This window comes from Danio aesculapii, chromosome 14 (genome assembly GCF_903798145.1).
Source record: "Danio aesculapii chromosome 14, fDanAes4.1, whole genome shotgun sequence".
Lineage (NCBI taxonomy): Eukaryota > Metazoa > Chordata > Actinopteri > Cypriniformes > Danionidae > Danio > Danio aesculapii.
Genome location: NC_079448.1, coordinates 47,158,583 through 47,181,221, shown reverse-complemented (window position 1 = coordinate 47,181,221; position 22,639 = coordinate 47,158,583). Strand labels below are relative to the sequence as shown.

The following is a 22,639-nucleotide window of genomic DNA, read 5'->3' as shown; positions in this document are numbered from 1 at the left end:
TTTTAATAAAAACAAGTTTAGATTTGTCCACCTGTGGGGTTTTGGAGACAACTCCATCACCATATGAGACATAATAATAGGATGTGTGTTTTGACCACACTTCATTATTATTGTTCATTTATTCGTTTACTGGAAATTAGAACTGAATTTAGAAATAGTTTTGAAACATATCTTTGCGCTTAACAAACAAAATTAAATATGTAGGCTAATGGATGTCTTCAGTGGAGTGTGTAAAACACCATTTCCTTATACACATTATCCACAAAAGTAAAGGAGTAAAGAGTAAAAGTAAAGAGAAAGTAAAGAGGCTGAATGGAGAAGTCTCGTTCTTTATCCTTGAGCTGCAGATTGTTTGTTTTCTCGCTAGTGAAGCGTTCAGTTTTTCCACTTACAAAGTCACTATGTAAATAGCAAAGGTGCCATGGCACAACACAACTGACTATTAAAGGGAATGGGAGATGACCCTCTGATTGGTTTAATGCACATTATGCTCAAAACACATCTATAACTCATTAAGATAATAAGCACAACCCTGTTAGACCATGCTCCAGGGCGCAAACCTTATTTTTCTGTCCTTAAAATAGCAAAAGTTGATTCAGACATGCACTTAACGATTTTGTGCTATGCTCTTTAGATTGATAAAATATAGCCCAATGTGTTGTCTCAGCACAAACAGAAACTGGGAAATATATGAAAAAAAATACACTTTTACAGGAGGGCTAATAATAGAGTCTTCATCTGTAGGTGTGTGTGTGTGTGTGTGTATGTGTGTGCTTTTATAATCTTAATAAGAAGCAGCAGTGTTTGCCTTTACAGTGCAAAACAAGATGCCACTGGATTAAGATGATGCACACACTCGAGCTAAAGTCTGCCGTCGGATCCAGCAAACATCATACGAGGCTGTTTTTGCTGGAAGGCAGTTGAGAAGACGCTCTGTGAACCTGCCCGCACAATATGATGAGGGCACTTAAGAAAAGACAAGATGCTTTCTTTGGTAATCCGATGCATGAGGCCGCTGAACAGACTGCTCTGGGCAGTGAAGAAAAAACAAGTGTGTGGAGGGATGATCGCACAAAAACATGAAATGAAACGCGGGACAGAGATGGAGAGCGATGTTGACGGAGATCCACGACACTTGAGCTTTCTTTTGTTAAACGCACAATGAAGACGGTGCTGTATCAAAATCTGTGAATTTCAAAACATCTTTTTAATTAAGTTTACATAAGAGGGCCAGGTCCTGTTTCAGCGACAGCAGGGGGGTTGAGTAAGACAACACTCCAGCTATGTAAACTGACCTGAGCGACCCGTTTCGCAATCTCAGAATGCAGAATCGATGAGCCACAGGTTTAACCCTTCACCCAAGATACGTAATCTAGACCAGGGTTCGTTTTCTAGAGATCACACTGAAGCGACAAGAGACTCAGGTGAAACTAAAGTGCGCCTCAGACATATACAGTGGGGGAAATAAGTATTGAACACGTCATGTTTTTTCCTGGGAATAACATTTCTAAAGGAGCTGTTGACTAGGAATTGAACCAGATTTTGGTAAAAAACCAAAGAATACAAACATAAAAATAAATGTTATCATGACAAACAACAAAAACATTCTAAAAAATGAGCTGTGTGTAATAACAATGAAATGACACAAGGAGAAAATACTCAACTATTGAAATGTATTTAATAATTTATATAAACGGCTTTTTTTGGTGACGGCAGCTTAAAGACGCATCTCATATGGAGACTAAAGTCACATCAATTGCTCAGGTTTGTGTTTTTCACTAGTGATGGGTCGTTCTTGAACGATTCGTTCATTTTGAACAAATCCTCAATATGATTCGGGAACTACGAGTCCTCTCAGGGAGTGATTCGTTCATCGGCGCGTGCGCAGACTGCGCACATTTATGCAGGTGGTATCGTTCATTTAAAGTCTTTTGAGTCGTTCATCGCAGAAAGGCAGAAGCCAATCATATGCATTTAGAGTGGGAAAGAGAATTGATCCGTTCACCTCTCGAATCCTCCGTCGGGTTTGAGTCATTCGTTCCTCACCGGCCAATGATATGCGTTTAGAGCCGGAAAGAGAATTGATCCGTTCACCTCTCGAGTCCTCTATCGGGTTTGAGTCATTCGTTACTCATTGGCCAATCATATGCGTTTAGAGCCGGAAAGAGAATTGATCCGTTTGCCTATCGACACCTCTATCGGGTTTGAGTCATTCGTTCCTCACGGGCCAATCATATGCGTTTAGAGCCGGAAAGAGAATTGATCCGTTCACCTCTCGAGTCCTCGTTCTGAGTAGTTCATTACGTGAAAGACAGAAGCCAATCGTAAACATTTAGAGCCGGAAAGAGATTTGATCCGTTCACCTCTCAAGTCCTCGGGTTTGAGTCATTCTATCACGTGATGAACGAACGACTCAAGAACCAGAAGACTCGAAAGGTGAACTAATCATCATGGCTCCTATCGGCTCAGACTGTGCACATTGGTAAAGATTATATGTGACTGTCAGTGTAACTTGAACGAACCACTGACATTTGAAGACATGAAGAGGTGAGCTGAGCAAAGAGACAAAAATACCTTCATTTATGAATTATTTGTCGTGGGATCAACCTTTTGGGCTCATTGTGGATGTGTTTGAAAGCAATTCGTAACATTTTAATAATATTTTGGCAAATCAAACCAAATGAACGAAATTACTCAAAAAAAGATTCGTTCATCTCGATGAACAAGACTCAAAGATCCGAGTCAGTAAAATGATCCGAACTTCCCATCACTATTTTTCACAGACCTCAACAAAAATCTTGATAGTTCTGTGGGTCTCGTCTATTAAATCTGAGCTTAATTTTGTTTTTTCTTTTGGATACAAGTCAGGTGATTGGCTGAGCCATTCTACAGCTTGATTTTCTTTTTCTGAAAGCATTTCAGAGTTTCCTTTGCTGTGTTTTGAATCACTGGCTGTTTCTCAATTCCAAGAACACAGAGAACTTCTTGTGAAGACTGGTCTTGGCAGGTCACCTCGGAAGAACGAACTCTGGAGACCCCAAGAAAAGAGAACACGTCCTGTGAGAAATGAGATGCTGCGTTCTTCCTGATGGTCACATGACCTTTACACGCATTTTTAACCGAAAATTATCCACACATTACAGCATTCATACTGCGATTTATTGTTTTCCCTATTTTCACAATATATTGTATGCATAAAGACCTTACAAATATACTTCGCAAATAAAACAGATTTTAACATGAATTTCAGCAAATAAACACCCTTAATGTGTTTACGTTAATAAGATTTTTATGGTGATTTTTACTTTCACCGTCTCATTCAGAGAAACTCCTGACTGGTAAATAAGTAATATTTCTTAACTTTAATAATAAATCTATATAAAGTGCTACACTTCCCTCCTCCAGTCGCAATGACGTCTGCATCGGTGCGTCCTCGATATCAAGAACACATCTGGGAACTTTCACATATCCTCCATTCTTGAGTTTTGGAACTGAACTTCGGCGAATGATGATGACGTTGACGAGAACACGAGGACATAAGATTGCTGAAGAACGCATACTGAGAAACAGCCATTTTCTTGCTGAAATGTCCACCCTGGATTTTATTACACATAACTTAATTTCTAAATTAACTAGATTTGTTTTCTTTGCACATATGGAATTTTTTGGTTGTTACCAACATCCAGTGAAAAATTCAGGTAAAAAGCTCCTTCAGAAATGTTTTCTGAGAAAAATGGTGATGTGTTCAATACTTATTTCCCCCACTGTAGAGGAAAGTAATGTTTTTTTTGTCATTTTAATTTTATAATTAGTCTGTGTTATTTTATAGGACTGGGGCATCAAGTTAACCTATTTATTATCAAGTTAAAAAACAAACAATATCTTTTTGGCATCAAATTTAACCTCTTTATCAAATCTGGCCCTTATTTTTGTCCTATAGGCGTGCATATGATATCTGTCACCTGGGCAATGGAGTAATCTGATGAGTTGGCAGCCTGCAGTCCTTCATTTCCAGAGATGCCAACACCCACATGGGCCGTCTGGATCATCCCAACATCATTGGCTCCATCCCCGATGGCCAGAGTGATCACTTTCACCTGCTTCTTCACCATCTCCACCACCTCAGACTTCTGAAGAGGGGAAACCCTGCAACAAAACAAGTGATAATGACTACAAGTAATGAAACAACTGTAGATCAAACAGGTTCGATTCCCAAGAACTGATAAAAAAACAATCCAATGCAAGTCGCAAAATCTGGCCAATGCATAAAAGTAAAAATGTAATCCAAGTCATCTTTGGTGCGATAAAGAACATTATTGAAACATTTGTTTTGAAACTTCTCCAGAGTTGAAACTGACATTTATATCTTACCACAAGGAAAAGGATTAAGGATTTACAGCATGTTTGGGAATTTGCAATGGCGCCTTTACAGAGAGATCGGAGGCTATTTTTCTTGTAGCCAATTATTAGTGTTGACAACCATTTGATTTCTTGGCCGACCGTCGTGACCTCAACAGCTGTGGTCACATCTCAACTTCATAAGATGTGTTTGTCTCTTCAAAAAGAGAGGTTAAAAAAGGACTCCAAAATCTCACACTGTAATGTACTACTACAAAAGTCAAATAATATGACTTTATATAATATGGCATTTGGATTACTTCTGGTTACGATTTAGAAACGTTTCCAATATTGTGTTTCAGAAGAAAACATTATTTTATTTATTCTACATATTTTTTATAACCAAGTAACATCAAAATAAAGCAGTAACTAAACTTTGGGTCCTAAAACGGTTTCATTTGCTCACAAACTCTACAGTTATTTGATTTAAAAAAACAGTAATATTGTGAAATTTCACAATTAAAAAAAAATGTTTATTAATTTAAAAATGCAATTTTTCTTGTGAATAAAAGCTAATATTTACATCACTTCAGTGTCTTATGATTCTTTTGACATCATTCTAATTTTCGAACATAATTCCTATTACTCTAAATACTGAAAACGTTGCTTAATGTTTTTGAAGAAACCATGATACATTAATCTAGGATTAATTGATGAAAAAAGAGATTTTAATGGAAATATAGAATTTGTGTAAAAATATAAAGGTCTTTCATGTTAGTTTTCTTTTTTAAATGACATCATCCATTCTCAAAATAATTTGTTTACATAGTAGCTTAAGCTCTTATTCTCACGATTAACTAGTGGCTTATTACCAGCCTATTATTAAGATCGTGGCTGTTTATTAGTACTTATTAAATACATATTCTGCACAATCTTATTCTATATACATTTCTATTCCTACCCAATACCTCAACCCAAATACTACCTTAAAGGTTCAAGAAACACTTGAGTACTTTTAAAAAAAATCTAACAGATTTGTGTGTGTTGAGCATCATTTAAGACAACATTAGCAGAAGCGTGTTTCGGGCGTCCGCTGCGATCGGATCCTATACCAATGTTGGCGAACCGGGGGCTTGACAAACTGCGCTGGGTAATTAACTGTCTTTTTTTAAGCACAGATTAGCTTCATGCTAAGGAGGGGTTTGGTCACAAATGAATCGCTGAACGATTCATATGGGAGTCGCTGGGATAATTAGGTAAAAATAAATTAATATTAGAGGACAATGAAAGTGCTTTTTGACCCATGTTGTTGGAGACCCATATAACCGAAACATGACCTTTTTTAATGTATAATAGGGGCTCTTTAAAACGCAAAGATTAAAAACACACACAACTAATAAAAAAAATTCATAATAGAAATGAAATGACTCAAATGAAATGACAATTATACCTGGTCAACTATAATCCTCCTGACTTCACATTACAGTGTGATTATTGTGGATTCAGACATTACAATATCGATGCTAAAATGATATATTGTTTAGTCCTATTTTAAAGTGTTACCAAATATTTATTTACCCTAAAATAGGTCCATCATTTTTCCAGGTCAAGAAAGCACAAGTTTGATATTCCATTTTTTTTTTTGGAGAAATCTGTGCATGTTTTTGCAAAACAGATGAACACACACTTTTACAGATACTCAAACCTGGCAAATGCTTGACCTTTAACAACATACACGAAACCTCTCAGCGTATTACAGCCCTGCATCATCTGTGTGAGCAAATGAAATTAAGTTCTTGCTTTAGGCTGTTAAAAAAGCTCCTCTGGGATTAAACTCAAACACACATTCAAACACACTCACACACACTCACACACACATCCACACACAGGTCATCTTATAAGCGCTGAAGGCAGAGTGATGTAAGAGTCTCCAGTCAAGCGGAGATTGCTGCCGATATAACAGGAGACCTCTAGAGTCAGTTTAACGTTTATTCAACCACAGGCACAAATCTGCTCCCCTCAGGACACCGTGTGTGTGTGTGTGTGTGTGTGTGTGTGTGTGTGTGTGAGCGAGCGAAAGCAGACTGGATAGATTACATCAAGCATTGCATAATGGCTGTGGCACCTGTGGTGTGCGTTGTTTCTGGAAATTGACACTGATTTCTGGCAGTTCCCTGTCACGCTCAATTGGTTCCTCATATGTTTCTTTCTCTTTTCTGCATTTCTTTTTTGTTGTAAAGTTTCAATCTCGTCTGCTTGCGCACAGCTTGACCATGCGTTTCTGACAGACGTTCTGACTACAATCTACTATTATAAAAAATAACACTCATTAGTAAATGACTGCTTTGAGAGCTCATATAATTATGTTTATTGGGGAGGTTATGACCTAACGGAAAGGTAATTTGTTCCTTAAACAGAGCGGCGGTGTTGGCCTGTAATTGTCTGCCAGTCACTTGATGTTTTTGTAAGTGCAGAAAAATGGCCAATGATGGCGTCAGTTTGCTGGAGGGCAAATACAAACCTGCAAATACATATTTACATGAATCTGTGAAAGAGTAAACATTTAAGTGAAGCATGACATGGTGATACACACTGTATGTTTTGTATTAACAATGGAATTACAGTGAAAATGTAGAACAATTGGACTGCCACTATGAAAACTTGGACCTCTTGCTTGATTTATAGAGATTCATTCATTTCCTTCAGCTTAGACCCTTATTTATTAGGGGTCGCCACAGCGGAATAAATCGCCAACTATTCCGCCATATGTTTAACACAATGGATGCCCTTCCAGCTGCAACCCAGTACTGGGAAACACCCATACACACTCATTCACACTATGGCCAGTTTAGTTCATCCAATTGTCCTATAGCCTTTGGACTGTGGGGGAAACCGGAGCACCTGGAGGAAACCCACCTCAACACAGGGAGAATATGCAAACTGGCCCAGCCGGAACTCGAACCAGTAACCTTCTTGCTGCATGGCAACAGTGCTAACCACTGAGCCATCGTGACACCCGATTTATAGAGATTTTCCTTCTTAATTAATGTCCAGTTTCCATACATTTTGATGCTAAGGATCACCAAATATAACAATAGTTCTCAAACTTTTTTGATTTAAACTGACCCATTGTTCAAAGCTATTTTTAGTGACCCCATTATTTTGAGATATTCAATAAGGATTAAAGATGATGAGTGCTAAAAAGATGTTTTAATTCACAATTTTCAACTAAAATATTTTAAATTTCACCCTTGGGAATATGGAAAGTCGATAATCACCAAAACAAACGGTCTTAGTAAAAAAACAGCAAAAGCAGCTTCATTTTTTTCAAGTGAACAGACATTTAGATGAAAAACAGAAGAGGTGAGTATTACATATAAATGTGGGTATTAAAAAAAAAGTATTCAGAATCAAATTAGTAGCTTACAGTACATCAATGTAAAGTACGTAGGCCATAATGAACTTGCATAGTATCTGCATAATAGTTTGTTTGTTTATTTTAACATCTTGATTCCCTTGCCTTTTGTATTTTATTAGTCTAAATAACCATAACCTAAGTAACCAGGTCTGTCACGTTTTAGGGTCCCCTTGAAACATTTCTGTTGCTATTGAAAGTGTTGTGAGAAAATGCAGCGTGTTTTCGTTAATTATTTGTGTTTGAGAAAATGCAGTGCACTTTTTAAAAATGTGTCGGCGTTGTGAGGATTTGCACCATGTGTGCTGTTAAACCAATGAAGATCTTTTCCTAATTTGCTGGTGTTTTTTTGTAATTGCATGTGTTTTCTTAAATTGCAGCAAGTTAAGCTCTCTCGGCCACCATATTTTTCCTCTTTTCTTTTTTAAATAGAGAAGCTCTACAATTAACAACACAATGTATAACCTTCATCTACCTTACAAAAACACATCAAAAATGAATGTAGGATAATTTTATCTTATGAGAACTTCCTGACCACAGAGGTCTAGATGCTGTGTATGCAGATTAATGAAAGTTTGAAGCAGTGCGTTTGCTACTTTTGTACTTTTTGTCTTATTAAAAAGTTAAATCCCTGTCCATTCAGATAATCCTCTTCCGCTTCTTCCATGTGTTCAAAATAAAGAGAATATTGCACAAATGTATGGCTCTGCCATCTTCTTTTCTGTCTGTTCCAAGTGACAACCTCCCGCTCTCCCTCGTGAAGCCAATACGGAAGTAACTAAAACTGCAATTCATTGAAATTCCGCCAGTCCTGGCTCTATAATAAAGCAAATTTCTATTGAACCCACTGTTAAAATGGCCAACTTTACAACAGAAAAAAAAGAGGTTTACAGTCTAGTAAAAGAACGATTTTGGTTCATACAGCTAATATTACCCTTAATGACAACTGTGAGGGGGTGAATTCTTTTATAACTCATCCGTTTCATTTACATTAAGTTATATTAAGTCTGCATAATTAAGGGCGTGGCCACTTGAGTGACAGTAAGGTCTCGCTGGTCACCATCACTTCACCTCAGCTGATTCCAGCTGATTAGCCACTGAACTTGGCAAATACATCGTATTTTTGTGTTGTTTTATGTGGCTTTACACAGTCAGTTGCTTTTAGAATTATTTCTTACAATTATCAGATGATATGGCATGCTGTGTGCACTTAATTGTGCTCACAAACCATTCACACGGCCTCAGTTTTCCAGGTGAGTGAAATTATATACTTAAATGTAAGTTTATTTAAGATCATTTATCACTTCCATTTTTCTTTAGACCTGTAAAGCACTCCAGAATCTGACAGATTGATTAGCTGTAGGCTCCAGAACAGTCATCTGAAGTGTTGTCTTACAGTTTTATGCCTGAATTTCATCAATAGCCTTGCATTTACTAACACAGACTATATATACTGTATAGTGTTTAGAAGTAATTAGCGTTTTCCTCCTGTAGAAAAACGTCATAAGAACAATGCTTAGTGGCTCAATGTATTACAACAGTGTTTTTAAAAAAATACTTTATTGATATAGTGTACAACCAAGCACATGTGGTCAGAACATAAACGAGTCGTAGGAAATAAAGTACTAAGCATTTCTCATCTGTAGCTCTGCTCACGCTCCACCTCTTTGCCCTTGTTTGGTATCCCCCGATCAGTGTTATAACGTGCAAACAAGATGACGACGGGTGGCCACGCCTACTTGTAGCTTCGTTTGCGCTCTTCAGAAACCTATGGGTGACGTCACGGATACTACGTCCATATCTTTTACAGTCTATGGGGTGGTCCTGCATTCTCTCATTGCGTGCAAAATTCAATGTGACTACGGTTTATTTTAATTTAGCCATTTATTTTTTAAAAGTGAATTAACAAATCTAAAAAGTAACTTGTATTACATTTTTAAAAAAGTAACTCAAATATTATTACTTAATTACTTAATATTACTTTTCTAAGTAACAAGTTATTAGGTAACTCGCGTTACTTGTAATGTTTTACCCCCAACAAAGATTGCAACAACACTAGTTATAAAAATTAAGTTAGAAGTATTGGGTTAACTCCACTTATAGAAAAGTCAACTTGTCGATTTTAAGTCAATGCTTTTTTTTTTTAAGTAAATAATCACTTTTTACAGGGTAATACTTGTTGTACTGTTGGAGAGTTGTCAGCTGATCTGTAATGAATTATGTAGAATCACTGTTCATACCTGCAGCAAATCACAGCTTTGCAGGACAGTGCCAAGTCCAGAAAATACTGGCGGGCTCCGAAAGTGAGGGCATACTTGAGCGTCTTTCCATCAATGATGAGAGCAAAGTCATTCTCCTTGTGCAGAGCATCTCCCAGCATCCCGCAGTGATGACTGAGGGTCTCCCTGGTGCCCTGCACAAAAACACACACACAGAATAACATGAGACAAACACTTCATGCGAAATGGCATTATTACAATTGTGTAACCGACTAAATCAGCAGGAATGTAAATATTTCTCTGAAAACCAAAGACTGGGTTGGTTGTGATGAGGGGGGGTGTAATGCAATCAATCATAGAACTGTTCTAATGAGGCACTACACATAATTCCAGTGCCAATGTAATCAATCCTAAGAATAACACGGGAATTTTTGCATGCAGTGCACCAGACACTTCTTGCACATGGGGTTTACATCGGTTTATTGTCAATGCACGGGGCATCAAAGTGAGAATACACATATGGCACGCTTCATTACGGAAAGCCCAAGCCCAAGCTCTCTGTGATGGTTCGTTTGTTAGAACAAGGCCTTTCAGTGGCCCTGACCAGGAAACACTACGGCATGGGAATTTAGCAAAGCTCCAGACCTCCTGCTTTCTCCACGTTCATGCAATTGAAAAGTGTTAGTCTGGGTTTTTTTTTGGTGGGGGGGGGGGGGGGGGGGGGTTATTTTAGAGGAATGTCCTGTCGCAGCTGCGTGGGCTCAAATCAGGAGCCAGAAATATTTCTGTGTGTTGATTAAACCCTGAAGATCTTAATCAACACTGACTGGGCCGCAGAAAAAATTGGGATCTTTGACTTGACCCGACTGTTGTTTTATACCGACTTTTAATGGCGAAAATTGTGCTTTCAGCAGGAAATGTAGGTTGTAGTAAGAAGCTGTTATTGTAAGGGATCAGGATGTGTCTCAGTGTTTGGATTAGGACGGCTGCTGTTTGCCAGATTAACATTTCCCATAAAATCACACATCTCCGCTCTCTTATGCACTGGAAATGATAACACGCATAATAGGGGTGTGTGGTATTTAATGTTGAGCTGAGGTGCAATATGTCAGATACTTTGCAAAAAGCAAACACAGCATCTAAAAGCATTGAGAGTCAAAGCATTCACTTCATGAGGATGCAGTTAGAATGATAGTTAAAAAGCAGTTCGTATTTTTTTATATTTTCAAGGAATGAAATGGGTATGAGATCGGTAATATCACACAAGCCAGAGAGACATTTTCCATAGTGCATAAGCGTGAATACAAATGTGATGCTGACATTACATAATTCAAACATTAAGCATTTTAGACACAATCTTGCAACACAGGGTCATAGCACTGTAAAACCCAACAGTTAACTTTATCAAATGAAATGAGTGTAGTCAAGTGTACTGAAAGTTAATTCGGCTCATCTGAAAAAACTTTTGAACTTTGTGTTGAAGGTATTGAGTTAAATACCTCATTACTTCAACTTAAATTGAGTAAGTTCACAGTACTCATTAGATTAGTTTAACTCAAATGGTTTGTAACAATCGGTTTCCTCAGACATGTTGACTTAACATATTAGGTTTTACAGTACTCAGTTGGTTTGAGTTCTCTTCATTTATTGGATTTTACTTTGCTTAAATTGCTTCGTTTATTCAAATGGATTAAGTTTGTAGTACTCATTAGGATTAGTTTTTGAACTTAAATGATTTGTTGCAATATGTGTCATTCCACCCTGTGGTATTGTTTTAAAGAAGAAATGCAGCCAGACATACCTCTGTCTACATAATTCACACTTTTCAGAAATGTAGACAGAGGTATGTCTAGCTGCATTTCTTCTTTAAAACAATACCACGGGGCGGTATGATGCCGTCAACGACTTTTACTCCTTTTAGCGCTACCAGCTGATCACATTCCTCCATATGGGCAGCTTTTGCTGTGTTATAAGTTTGCCCACTGGCTTGTTACGTATGTCAGCGGAATTGGGACGCAAAGCAAAGTTGACCACAACTACGAGGTTCAAGCCAAGAACAGTTCCAGAATCCAGGTGAAACAAAAGCAAATAATAATAACAACAATAATAATAATTTTAATTCATTCATTCATTTTCTTTTTTTTTCGGCTTAGTCCCTTTGTTAATCTGGGGTCGCCACAGCGGAATGAACCGCCAACTTATCCAGCATATGTTTTACGCAGCGGATGCCCTTCCAGCTGCCACCCAGTACTGGCAAACACCCATACACACTCATTCACACTCATACACTACAGCCAATTTAGTTTATTTAATTCACCTATACTACATGTCTTTGGACTTGTGAGGGAAACCGGAGAACCTGGAGGAAACTCGCACCAACACGGGGAGAACATGCAAACTCCACACAGAAATGCCAACTGACCCAGTCGAGGCACAAACCAGCGACCTACTTGCTGTGAGGCGACATCGCTACCCACTGCGCCACCATGCAGCTCTACTACAACTACTCAGGGGCGCCGCTCTGTGGGAAAGTTAGGACGATTCTAAGGGCCCATACATTTAGGGGGCCCCCAGAGACATTATAAAGGGCCCGCTCCCCCATCCCGCCCCTAATAATAATAAATAAATGAACAACAGGCTGAAAACATGGTAAAATCAAGCGGCCGCAGCATTTTTTCCTAGATTGCTTTTGAAAACACTATCGGTTGGGTTAAGTAAAGAGGGTGAGTGGGTCAGTCGGTCAGTCAGTCAGTCGACAGCAAGTTGGTCTGGTCAAATGAAGTGTATATTTCACCCTCTGGTGGATTTACATGAGAAAAGGACGCCTGAGAGAAGTTTGAGATCATCATATAGTGTACACAGTGACCTCTGGTAGATTCACAAAAACTGCGAGCAGACGTCGCTCCGGTTACGCATTTCGCTGTCCCCAGAAATGTAGACATGGGTACATATCCACAATGAGCTTGGGTTTTTGTCTGTTTTAGCCGTTTCATCAACAACAAAACATTTAATTCCAAACAAAGGCAGAGCAGAACATTTGTGCATCTTAGAAAAACACTACAGAGTTTTGTTCATATTTTTGAATGAGTCATTTGGGTCAATGACTCATTCTACAGCAGTCACTTTACTACTAAATGAATCAGGTTTTTTAACAAATCAATTAAATGAACGATTCACTTAATCATTTATTAAATGACCAACTTTTAGCAGTTTCAGTCTATTATTTATTCATCTATGACAGGCCTAAACCAGGCAAGACCAGCACAGAAATGCGGTGGACAAATATTAAATTATTGTTATCGAAATATAAATATCACACAACCTGCACTCCAAGATTCAACATTTTGGTACACTCTCGGAAATATAGGTACAACAGCTGTTACTGGGGTGATACCTTTCCAAAAAGCACATATTTGTACTTAAAGGGTTCACATTGGTATCTCAAAGGTTTGTATTAGGGACACTTTTGTACTTTTAGGTACCCCTGATGCATTAATAAGGAGTCTTTAGTTACAAATGTATACCTTTTGAAAAGGTACCACCACAGTGACAGCTCTGGTATGTTTATTTCTGAGAGTGTAAAAGATAAAGTTCTGAACACGAAAAAAAAAAATCTCTGCTGTCGCCACTGACTTGTGGAGCTGCGCATCGATGGATGTGCTCTTCAGTGTTTGGACTTTCAGCAGTGAAAATTAAACCACACTGAACTAAACTAAACTGAACTTTAACTCTGAAAACTGGACTGACAGTTTCAATTTACCAGAACGTCTATGTTAAGCTACATTGTAAAAGTGCTATAGACAAAAAAGATGAATTGAATTGTCTTCACATCATTAAATCCCTGAGCATTGTGGGTAAACAAACCTGCGCTCCTGTTCCACAGCTGTCCAACATGTTTCTGGTTTCACATTCTGCCTCAGCAGAGACCGTGACAAACAAACCTTTCTAGATCCGAATAGTAAAAAAATAAAGACTAATAAAATCAAGCAGAATAAGAGTCCTGTCATCAAGCATGTTTGACAAATAGCTCAGATTGACAGAGTTATGCCCATTTACAGTTAGATTTCTCTTTCAGGTCAGCAAGACCCTCTAAACAAGTGACTTCAAGTTAAACTGTTGACATTTTTGGAACCTGACTATCTAAATACCTTCACATCTGGCTTAATGACACAGACATTTCAAGTTAACTCCATCATGCCTTTCATGCTTTTAAAAGATGCTACAAGGAACCAACATAGCCAATATCGCAAAGGAATGTAGTTCAAAATTATTAGCCCTCCTGTGCAAAGCTGTGCAGAGACCTTTCAAGGGGCATGTACTTAAAGGGCAGACCTGTGGGTGAACGATTGTAAACTGAAGAGCGGGTTGGCGAAGTACCGCAAACTGAAGAGCGTGGTGGGGGCTAATAATTCTGACTTCAACTATATGTATATATAATGTATGACAGCATTTTTATATTATTGTTATTAGTAGTAGTAATAATAATAATAATAATAATAATAATAATAGAAAAAACTAAGCAAAAACACTACTAAATTGTACATAATAAAAAATCCTGCACATGTTCAATACTTAAATTACAAAGAAAAGCTAATTAAATGTGAAATTTGTTATTAGGTCCAAGGTAGTATTTTATTGGTTTGGTTTTACTAACAAATTGCAGAAATTAAATCATGTTTAATGTAATAAAATTGATTAGAAGTCTAGTTGGTTTCTTAACAGATTACAAAAACAAAACATGAATGGAGAAGTAGGATGACTGCCACAAAATCTGAGACTATGGGTGTGTGTGTGTGGAAGGTAGATACCAAAGAGTAGTGCGATTACACCCTCGGGACCAACTAACATTCTCCTGGCATAACAAGAATCTGAAACCCAAGCTCAAAGGAAATATTTAGAGAGAGAAGCCATGGGTTTTAGAGAGAAGCCTCGGGTTTCAGAGAAACAGACAGAGAGGGAAGTGCAGCTGGAAGAGCTTCTCTAAAATGAGGCCTCCGTTCTGTAGGTGTGTATAATAATAAGAAGGTGGTCTGACACACTTGAAGACCAGATGATAAGACGGCTTATGAAGACTAATGAGAGAACAATGCCTGTATTATCCTCACAAGTCATCTCCATCCCCTTGCTCGGCTAATAGTTAGGCTACTTTAAAAGGTTCCTAAATTTGTTTCGGAGGTCTTCAACAATAGTGTTACATCCATTAGAGACAAAAAAAAATGGTAACACTTTAGTTACCATTTCTCGCTATTAACTATAGAGAGGCCATTCTCATCTAATTAACTGCCCATTATTATGATATTGGCAGTTTATTAGTACTTAAAGTATTCTGCATGATCTTATTCTACATTCCTTATAACTACTTCCTTAAGTACTAACAATAAGCCGCAAATTAAGGTAAAGTCACAATGAATGGGTTATAAATTATAAGAATTGTACATTAAAATTATAACTGATAGACAAACAGATGGATAGACAGACAGACAAACAGACAGACAGACAGACAGACAGACAGACAGACAGACAGACAGACAGACAGACAGACAGACAGACAGACAGACAGATATTTCTTATATCTTTCTTATATCTTTATATCCTTCTGGCACTATTTTCAAAAACTTCCACATTGTAACCCATTTATTTATGTGTTTTAGGTCCCAACGAACAGGCAAAATGCATAAAAATGGGATAAATGCACAGCTTGTGTTTTTTCCCCTACTGATAAACTTCGTTTATGTGACTATTTTCAATTTCAAAGGGTTCATTTTACAGCATCGATGTTGTAATGTAATTAAAATACAATCAGTTAAGTAGACTGCATGATTTTTGCCCCGAATGTGACTTGCATAAAAATAAATAAATAAATAAAATAAATAAATAAAAAAAAACATCACTGACAAATGCCTAAAATCAAATAAGCAAATCAATGCTTGTTCACGTCAGTAACAATCACACAGTGTGAACTATCAAAGAGGCAATCAGAGAGAATCAGAGAGAATCAGATGAGTCGCAAACTCTCGTGAGACATTCGGCATGCTAAATATCTGGAGCTTTTGGCGATTTAAATCAGGCCGTGTGAAATGTGTTCTGATTGAAAATAACATCAGCAATCACCTACAGTCAATGAGAGAGAAACATCCAGTAATATGGGTATCTGCAGGCGAGCAGGAGAAGTTAAAACCCTTCTTTTCAGTCTATTTGGAACCAAGAAATTAAGGAAAAACTAGTGTAAATCTGGGAGAAGCACTTGTGTCTGTTTGACGTGTCATCTGAGCAATACCACAACGGGTAGAAAAAGAAAAAAAGGTTGAGAGAAGTTGCTAATTCCCTTCAAAAGTCAGGTGAGCAAAAAAAGTACATTCTCTAACCAACATAAGGCTTCTTTCTCATTACGTAGTTAATAACAAAAGATATACTATTCCATGTCACTTCTCGCAAGTTTTTGGTTGTGAGATGTAGTTTGCGGACTGAGACTGTTATCATCGATTCTCCTATTGTAAAGTCATGCAGGGTGAAACCTCCTGTCGCAGATCCATCCTGCAGTGTAAGCACAGCAGCGACGGAGTGCTACCCCAGATAGTCATGCAGTGTGAAAACATCTGTGATGCGACTACTTTGAAAATTGTGCAGTTTGAACTCAGCATAAGCATTCATTTAGTCGTTCAAGCGTAAAACGTATTGAAATACTGGGGTAAAATAAATGTCCATACCTTAAAGACATGGTGCGGAAAAATGGGATTTAATGCAGTGCTTCTTGTACATTCTGAGACCCGCTTTATATCATATATCAATCAGGCAGTGAAGATCACTGATTTTTAAAGAAAGCAGACCTTAAATGCAGCGATTTTGGAACAGCACTGGAACCACTTGAACCGGGTTACTAAAAATTAAATGTCCGTCTGCATAATACCCCATTCCCCTTTTTACAATTGAATACATTGTCGTGTAAATGGCCACTGTTATGTGCTTATGTTGTTTGTGCACCGTTTGTGTTCTCTCTCTCTCTCTCTCTCTCTCTCTCTGTTCTCCCGTATCTGTTTAACTTTTTTCATCCGTCAATCATTTCCTCCCCGGTGATGTCACTCTGATGTCATGTCCAATAGGCCAAGACCACCCGGCATAAAAGTGTGTGGCAGATCACTCACCAGCCCTTTTTTCCTAACTGTATTTTGCTGCTGCCCGTTTCTGTGTGTTCACGTATCCGTCTGCTATTTGTATCAAACCGTTTATCTGTTTCATTTAATTGTCCCGTTGTTTACGAGGCTTAGACGAAGTGGACAGGTAAGCAGGTCACGTGACATACATTTTGCAACACGTAGGACAACTCTTATGTTTAGTACATTAGGTTAGGAGCGAGCGCCACCCCTTGTACTTTTTGGATGGATGGATGGATGGATGGATGGATGGATGGATGGATGGATGGATGGATGGATGGATGGATGGATGGATGGATGGATGGATGGATGGATGGATGGATGGATGGATGGATGGATGGATGGATGGATGGATGGATGGATGGATGGATGGATGGATGGATGGATGGATGGATGGATGGAATTATATAGATTATGGATGGATGGATGGATGTTATGTATTTATGAAATGCGAACTGTCGATCTTTTGTTAATGTATCCTTCTATGGTGTGTCAGTACTACGTAACGTCATGACGTAATGCAGAAGTGTTGTATCCGGAAAAATGAACAGGCTATTGTTAGAAAATGTCCGCTTGTCTCTTGGTGTTATTTAAAGAAAGTATATGCAGACCATAACAATAGAGTAGGACTCAGAAGACTCTTCGTGTGATTATTTTTAGTTTTCATATATTTAGCTAGCTAGATGCTTCTGGGGAGTTAGATATTGTTTGGGTTTTGTTCTTTTCTTTTCTTTAGTGCCGCCCACGTCCCTTCTGCCAGCTCTCTCGTTTATCCCCGTCTTTGTGTTTGTCCTAATATTGTATATATTGTAAATAGTATATTTTTGATTAATTCGTTGTTTTTGTTCACTGAGTCTTGTAAATAAAAGTCACAGTTTTTGTATATCTGCTTTGGTTGTCTTTTGCACTTCATTCACTCTTTTTCTAAATTTATTTTATTTGCACATTAAATGTTAAACCTCATTCCCCTCGAATAACATCAGGGGTTTGTAACATCCACTAAGACTGGAATTATTGACAATTCCTTTTGGGTAATTCAGAAAAAAAAAAACTCTCAATTTACCCTACGCTGATCTTTTGTAGACCTTTTACATTAACAAACGGCTACAATATACACAACATGAAAGGTTACATCCCAAAAAAAGCATTATGGGGCACTTTAAACGCTCCCAGTGGTCCAAACAGCCCTCTGTGTTTTGGCTGTGCAAGTAAACAGGATCATGACCACTGGAGAATGTATTTGCTTTGCGAGTGGGCAGAAGGCAACAGTGGGATATACAGTACATCAGCACTTCCACACACTGCCAAGATCAGCAGATAACACATGATTTAGATGCTTCCACTGAGAGCCTGGATTCCAGCGTAATATCAGACATTGTAAAGAGCGGAAGGACAGGCAGAGTTACACGTGTCACGCAGTAATGGCAGATACACTCATATGCATTTACATTTAGCAAACGCTTTTGTCCAAAGCGACTTACAATTGAGAAGTCATTCAGCGATTCAACAAGAAGAGGCAATACACAAAAGAAGTGCTAATTATACAAAGCAACAGTCAGTGCCCAGAGAATTATGTGCTAGAGTTTATTATACAGTGTTTCTACAGGTGGTTTGTCAAGCCCACTCACCTGTGTGAAACCAAAGACTACCAAATACACAAGACAAGTAAGTCATATAGTTTTGAATAGGGGAAAAGTGTAACGTCAATATGGCGAATGAATGGTCACTCCTTCTAGAATAGGAGCCAATCTGCGATCTCTATAAACTGACAATTCTCCGGGGAAGGGGCTCGAACCAGACTTGAGTTTCGAAATGAAACTTATGAGACAGATGTTGTTTAATTTCCTTGGTGATTCCTAATATGAAATCTAATTGTAAGCTTGGCAAGCAATTTTGAAGAATTTGATGTTGCCCCATTCCAACAGAACGCCGGAGCATACTGACCAAGAGGCGTTTCAAAGATGACCGCCGAATGAAGGACTTCCCTTAAGGGGACTTTGGTGAAGCACACTTCGTAAATGTTTTTTTTATAAATGCAGTGATTATAAGAAAGTCTGTGGTGCAAATGTGCAAAACCGGTGCAAGTGTCGGTTAAAGGGTCAGAGATGAAAGAGTGTTTTCTACAGGTGGTTTGTCAAGCAAAGGCACACTCAAGATTATAAAATAATTGCATATATATATATATATATATATATATATATATATATATATATATATATAAAAATCTATATATATATATATATATATATATATATATATATATATATATATATATATATATATATAAAAATATATATATATATAAAAAAATATATATATATATATATATATATATATATATATATATATATATATATATATATATATATATATATATAAAAATCTCTATATATATATATATATATATATATATATATATATATATATATATATATATAAATCTATATATATATATGTATGCACCACTTTGCACACTACTGCTAGTCAGAGAACAGTTGTGATGTTATTTTTACCGAATGACACATTTATTGTCATGTTGTTGATAAAATAGAAAACTTCTGTACCTTTGCATGTAACATATCCTTAGCAAAAATTGTTGTTCGTTGTTTTGTTTTCTTAAATTAAAAATGACTAAAAATGACATGTGCCACCTATACAAAAAGAGAAACAATAAGAAAAAACTAGTGTTAAGTCGACATCTTAAAAAACCTGTCAAGATCGCAAGAAAATTGTTCATTAAGAAAAGTCATTCGGTGTTTCTTTCGACAGAATATTCATGATTACACTTCAGAGTAAATATTGTGTTTGAGTTTACTTAGATATCAACTGATTTAAATGTAAGAACTTTTATTATACACTGAAAAAGAGATCTAAAAGTCCTAACATGTGTTTTTGTTATTTAGTAAAAATAAATTTGATCACATTTCAGCTCAATCTTAAAAAAGTTAAACAAGATTTAACAATAGTTTAAACCAGTTTAATGGAATGCAAATTGATGCAACTTCTAAAGTTAGTTTGATTTAGGCTGTAACATTTTTTCACAGGACAAAAGTGTATTTTATAGAGTTAAAATGTAGATAAATTAATTTCCTTTGGCTTACAGCGGAATGAACCGCCAACTTATTTAGCATATGTTTTACACAGCAGATGCCCAGTACTGGGAATCACCCATACACACCGATTCACACACCCTCATACTCTATGGCCAATTTAGCTCATCCAATTCACCTACAGCGCATGTCTTTGGACTATGGGGAAACGAGAGCACCCAGAGGAAACCCACGCCAACATGGGGAGAGCATGCAAACTGCACAACGAAATACCAATGACACACATATATAAGGGTTCGTTGAAACCGGACCTCTTGCAACCCAAGCGAGACTCTCTATTTATTATATACTATAATTATAATATTAATATATTTTATATAGGTTACACACAATTCACTCATGTTGTCCCAAAACAAATTGATTTAAGTTAATATAAATTGAAGTGGATTAAAGATACAAAAATTAAGTTTCCGCCCCCAAAAACAATCTCCAGAATTGTGATATGCTCATTTTAAAGGGTCATGAAACCACCGCCACAAAAATTATTTAAAACCCGGAAGATAAAATTAGCTGACAAACTGCAATTATGCCACTGATACAATACAAGACCTATGAAGAGATGATCCCAGGTTTCCACAATCCCGGACCAGGTTGTAGCAGTAGGAGTAGGAGTAGAGACCATCAGTCTGATTTCTGTAAGACTCAAGGGTCAGACGAGTCTTCGCTCATGTCCAGCGCTCTCCAGCCTCCGGCGCCTAGACTGCAGCTCTGCACAAGACATTTGGCCATAAGAGAAATGGTCGTGCTCAACTGAGCCTGGTTTCTCTCAAGGTTTTTTTATCCTTCACTTTCGCCAATTGGTGAAGTTTTTCTTCGCCGCTGTTGCCACTGGCTTGCATAGTTCAGGACTTGTGGAGCTGCGCATCGATGGATTTTCCCTTCAGTGTTTGAACTCTCAGCAGTGAATATTAAACCACACTGAACTGAACTAAACTATACTTCAACACTGAAAACTGGACTGACACGGTTTCAATTCACTATAATCTTCTATGTGAAGCTGCTTTGACACAATCTACATTGTAGAAGCGCTATAGAAATAAAGATGAATTGAATAGAACTGAATTAAGTGTATATCTATCACAGGAGAGTAAAAAATGATAAACTACAGTATAGTGGTTCATAAAACCCACTATCAACATAACAGCGGAACAAATTTACTGTTGCACAAGTCAGGAAAAGTGCTTTGAATTCAATTAAAAGCCAGCCTGTTCTTGTGCTCCCCTTCTTTAAACAATCCGTCCATTCTCTCAGCTTATCTGCACACTATAGCTTTCTTTCATCTGCTGTCTGCCGCATATTTAATTCGATTATTGAGTTACTGTTCTTTGACCCGTCCCACAGAGCCTCGCATTTTCCTCCGCTGAGATAATGAAGCCCTCAGACGTCCGGTGAAGACCCCAACCCCGGATGAGTGGCCTCCTTCATCCATCTTATTTCCCTTAATACACTGAATCTGTTAAACGCAAGAGAAACACAGAGGAAAAGGGAGGTCGCCGTGTGTTTTCTCCTGCAACGTGAGAGCGCTGCACCTCCGAGAATTCCTGCGTTTTTCTTTTCGAGTGTTGTGGAAGCATGTGCATATGCAGGCGCTGACGTTTCAAATAGCGCTGTCTGCTTTTCTAGAGCGCACCTCCTTTTTTCTGAGGCTCCATCTATCACACTAAACGACTGTTTGACAGATGGAGAGCCGTCCGTCATCACCTTAACCCCGCCTCCTCGCAGCGGGACGCTCTGGGGCTCCGTTTGCATGTGTGCACGCTGCGGAAAATGCCTTTCTAGAGTCCTTAACTTCCACAGACAACAGACAAGACCCTCCCTGCAGGGGCCAGATGACCTGTAGGGTGTGTGCGTTTCAAATGGCTTCCTTCTTTAAAAGCGGATGGCTTTTGGTTTCATGGTCAACAGAGTAGATTGTCCCATCAGGGAGTTTTTGGCCTGTACCGTGTGTGTATGAAAGAGAGCCCTAAACCTCTTTTCTAAGTACACGACCCCTTCCCGTCTTTTAAAATGGCTTCATGCAGTGCAACCGCATCCTTCTCTTTCCTATATGCTCCATTTGATCAGCGCACACAGTGGGATCCCAAAGTCTGAGAGCGCATTTCAGAAAATGTGATTGAAATATGTGAGTGCGTTTCCATGCTGTTTTAGATGCACATTGATACAATCATAAGTCGATATTAGAGCTGCTGGATTATGGGAAAATCATAATCACGATTATTCTTGTCATAATTGTAATCATAATTAACATGCTACAAAAGTCACGTAACAGGACATGCTTTCACTCATTTTGATGTGAAACTGAGCTTTGAAGTGGAGCAAATGTGTACTGCTGAAAAAGGGGTGGGATATGACCAAGGAGCAACATCCCGATCTCCCTCGTGAAGCTAATACAAAAGAAAATGAAAC

At 37.9% G+C, this 22,639-nt stretch overlaps 1 protein-coding gene across 1 annotated transcript in view; it reads right to left on the bottom strand.

Moving 5' to 3' along the window:
- atp8a1 (ATPase phospholipid transporting 8A1) overlaps positions 1-22,639 on the bottom strand; it is a 336,556-nt gene that overhangs the window by 98,720 nt on the left and 215,197 nt on the right. Inside the window, exons 25-26 of the mRNA XM_056471711.1 lie at positions 9,994-10,166; positions 3,963-4,146 (exon numbers count right to left, since the gene is read on the bottom strand). Of these exons, the coding sequence (XP_056327686.1) occupies positions 3,963-4,146; positions 9,994-10,166 (357 nt within the window). The remainder of the gene's footprint in view (positions 1-3,962; positions 4,147-9,993; positions 10,167-22,639) is intronic.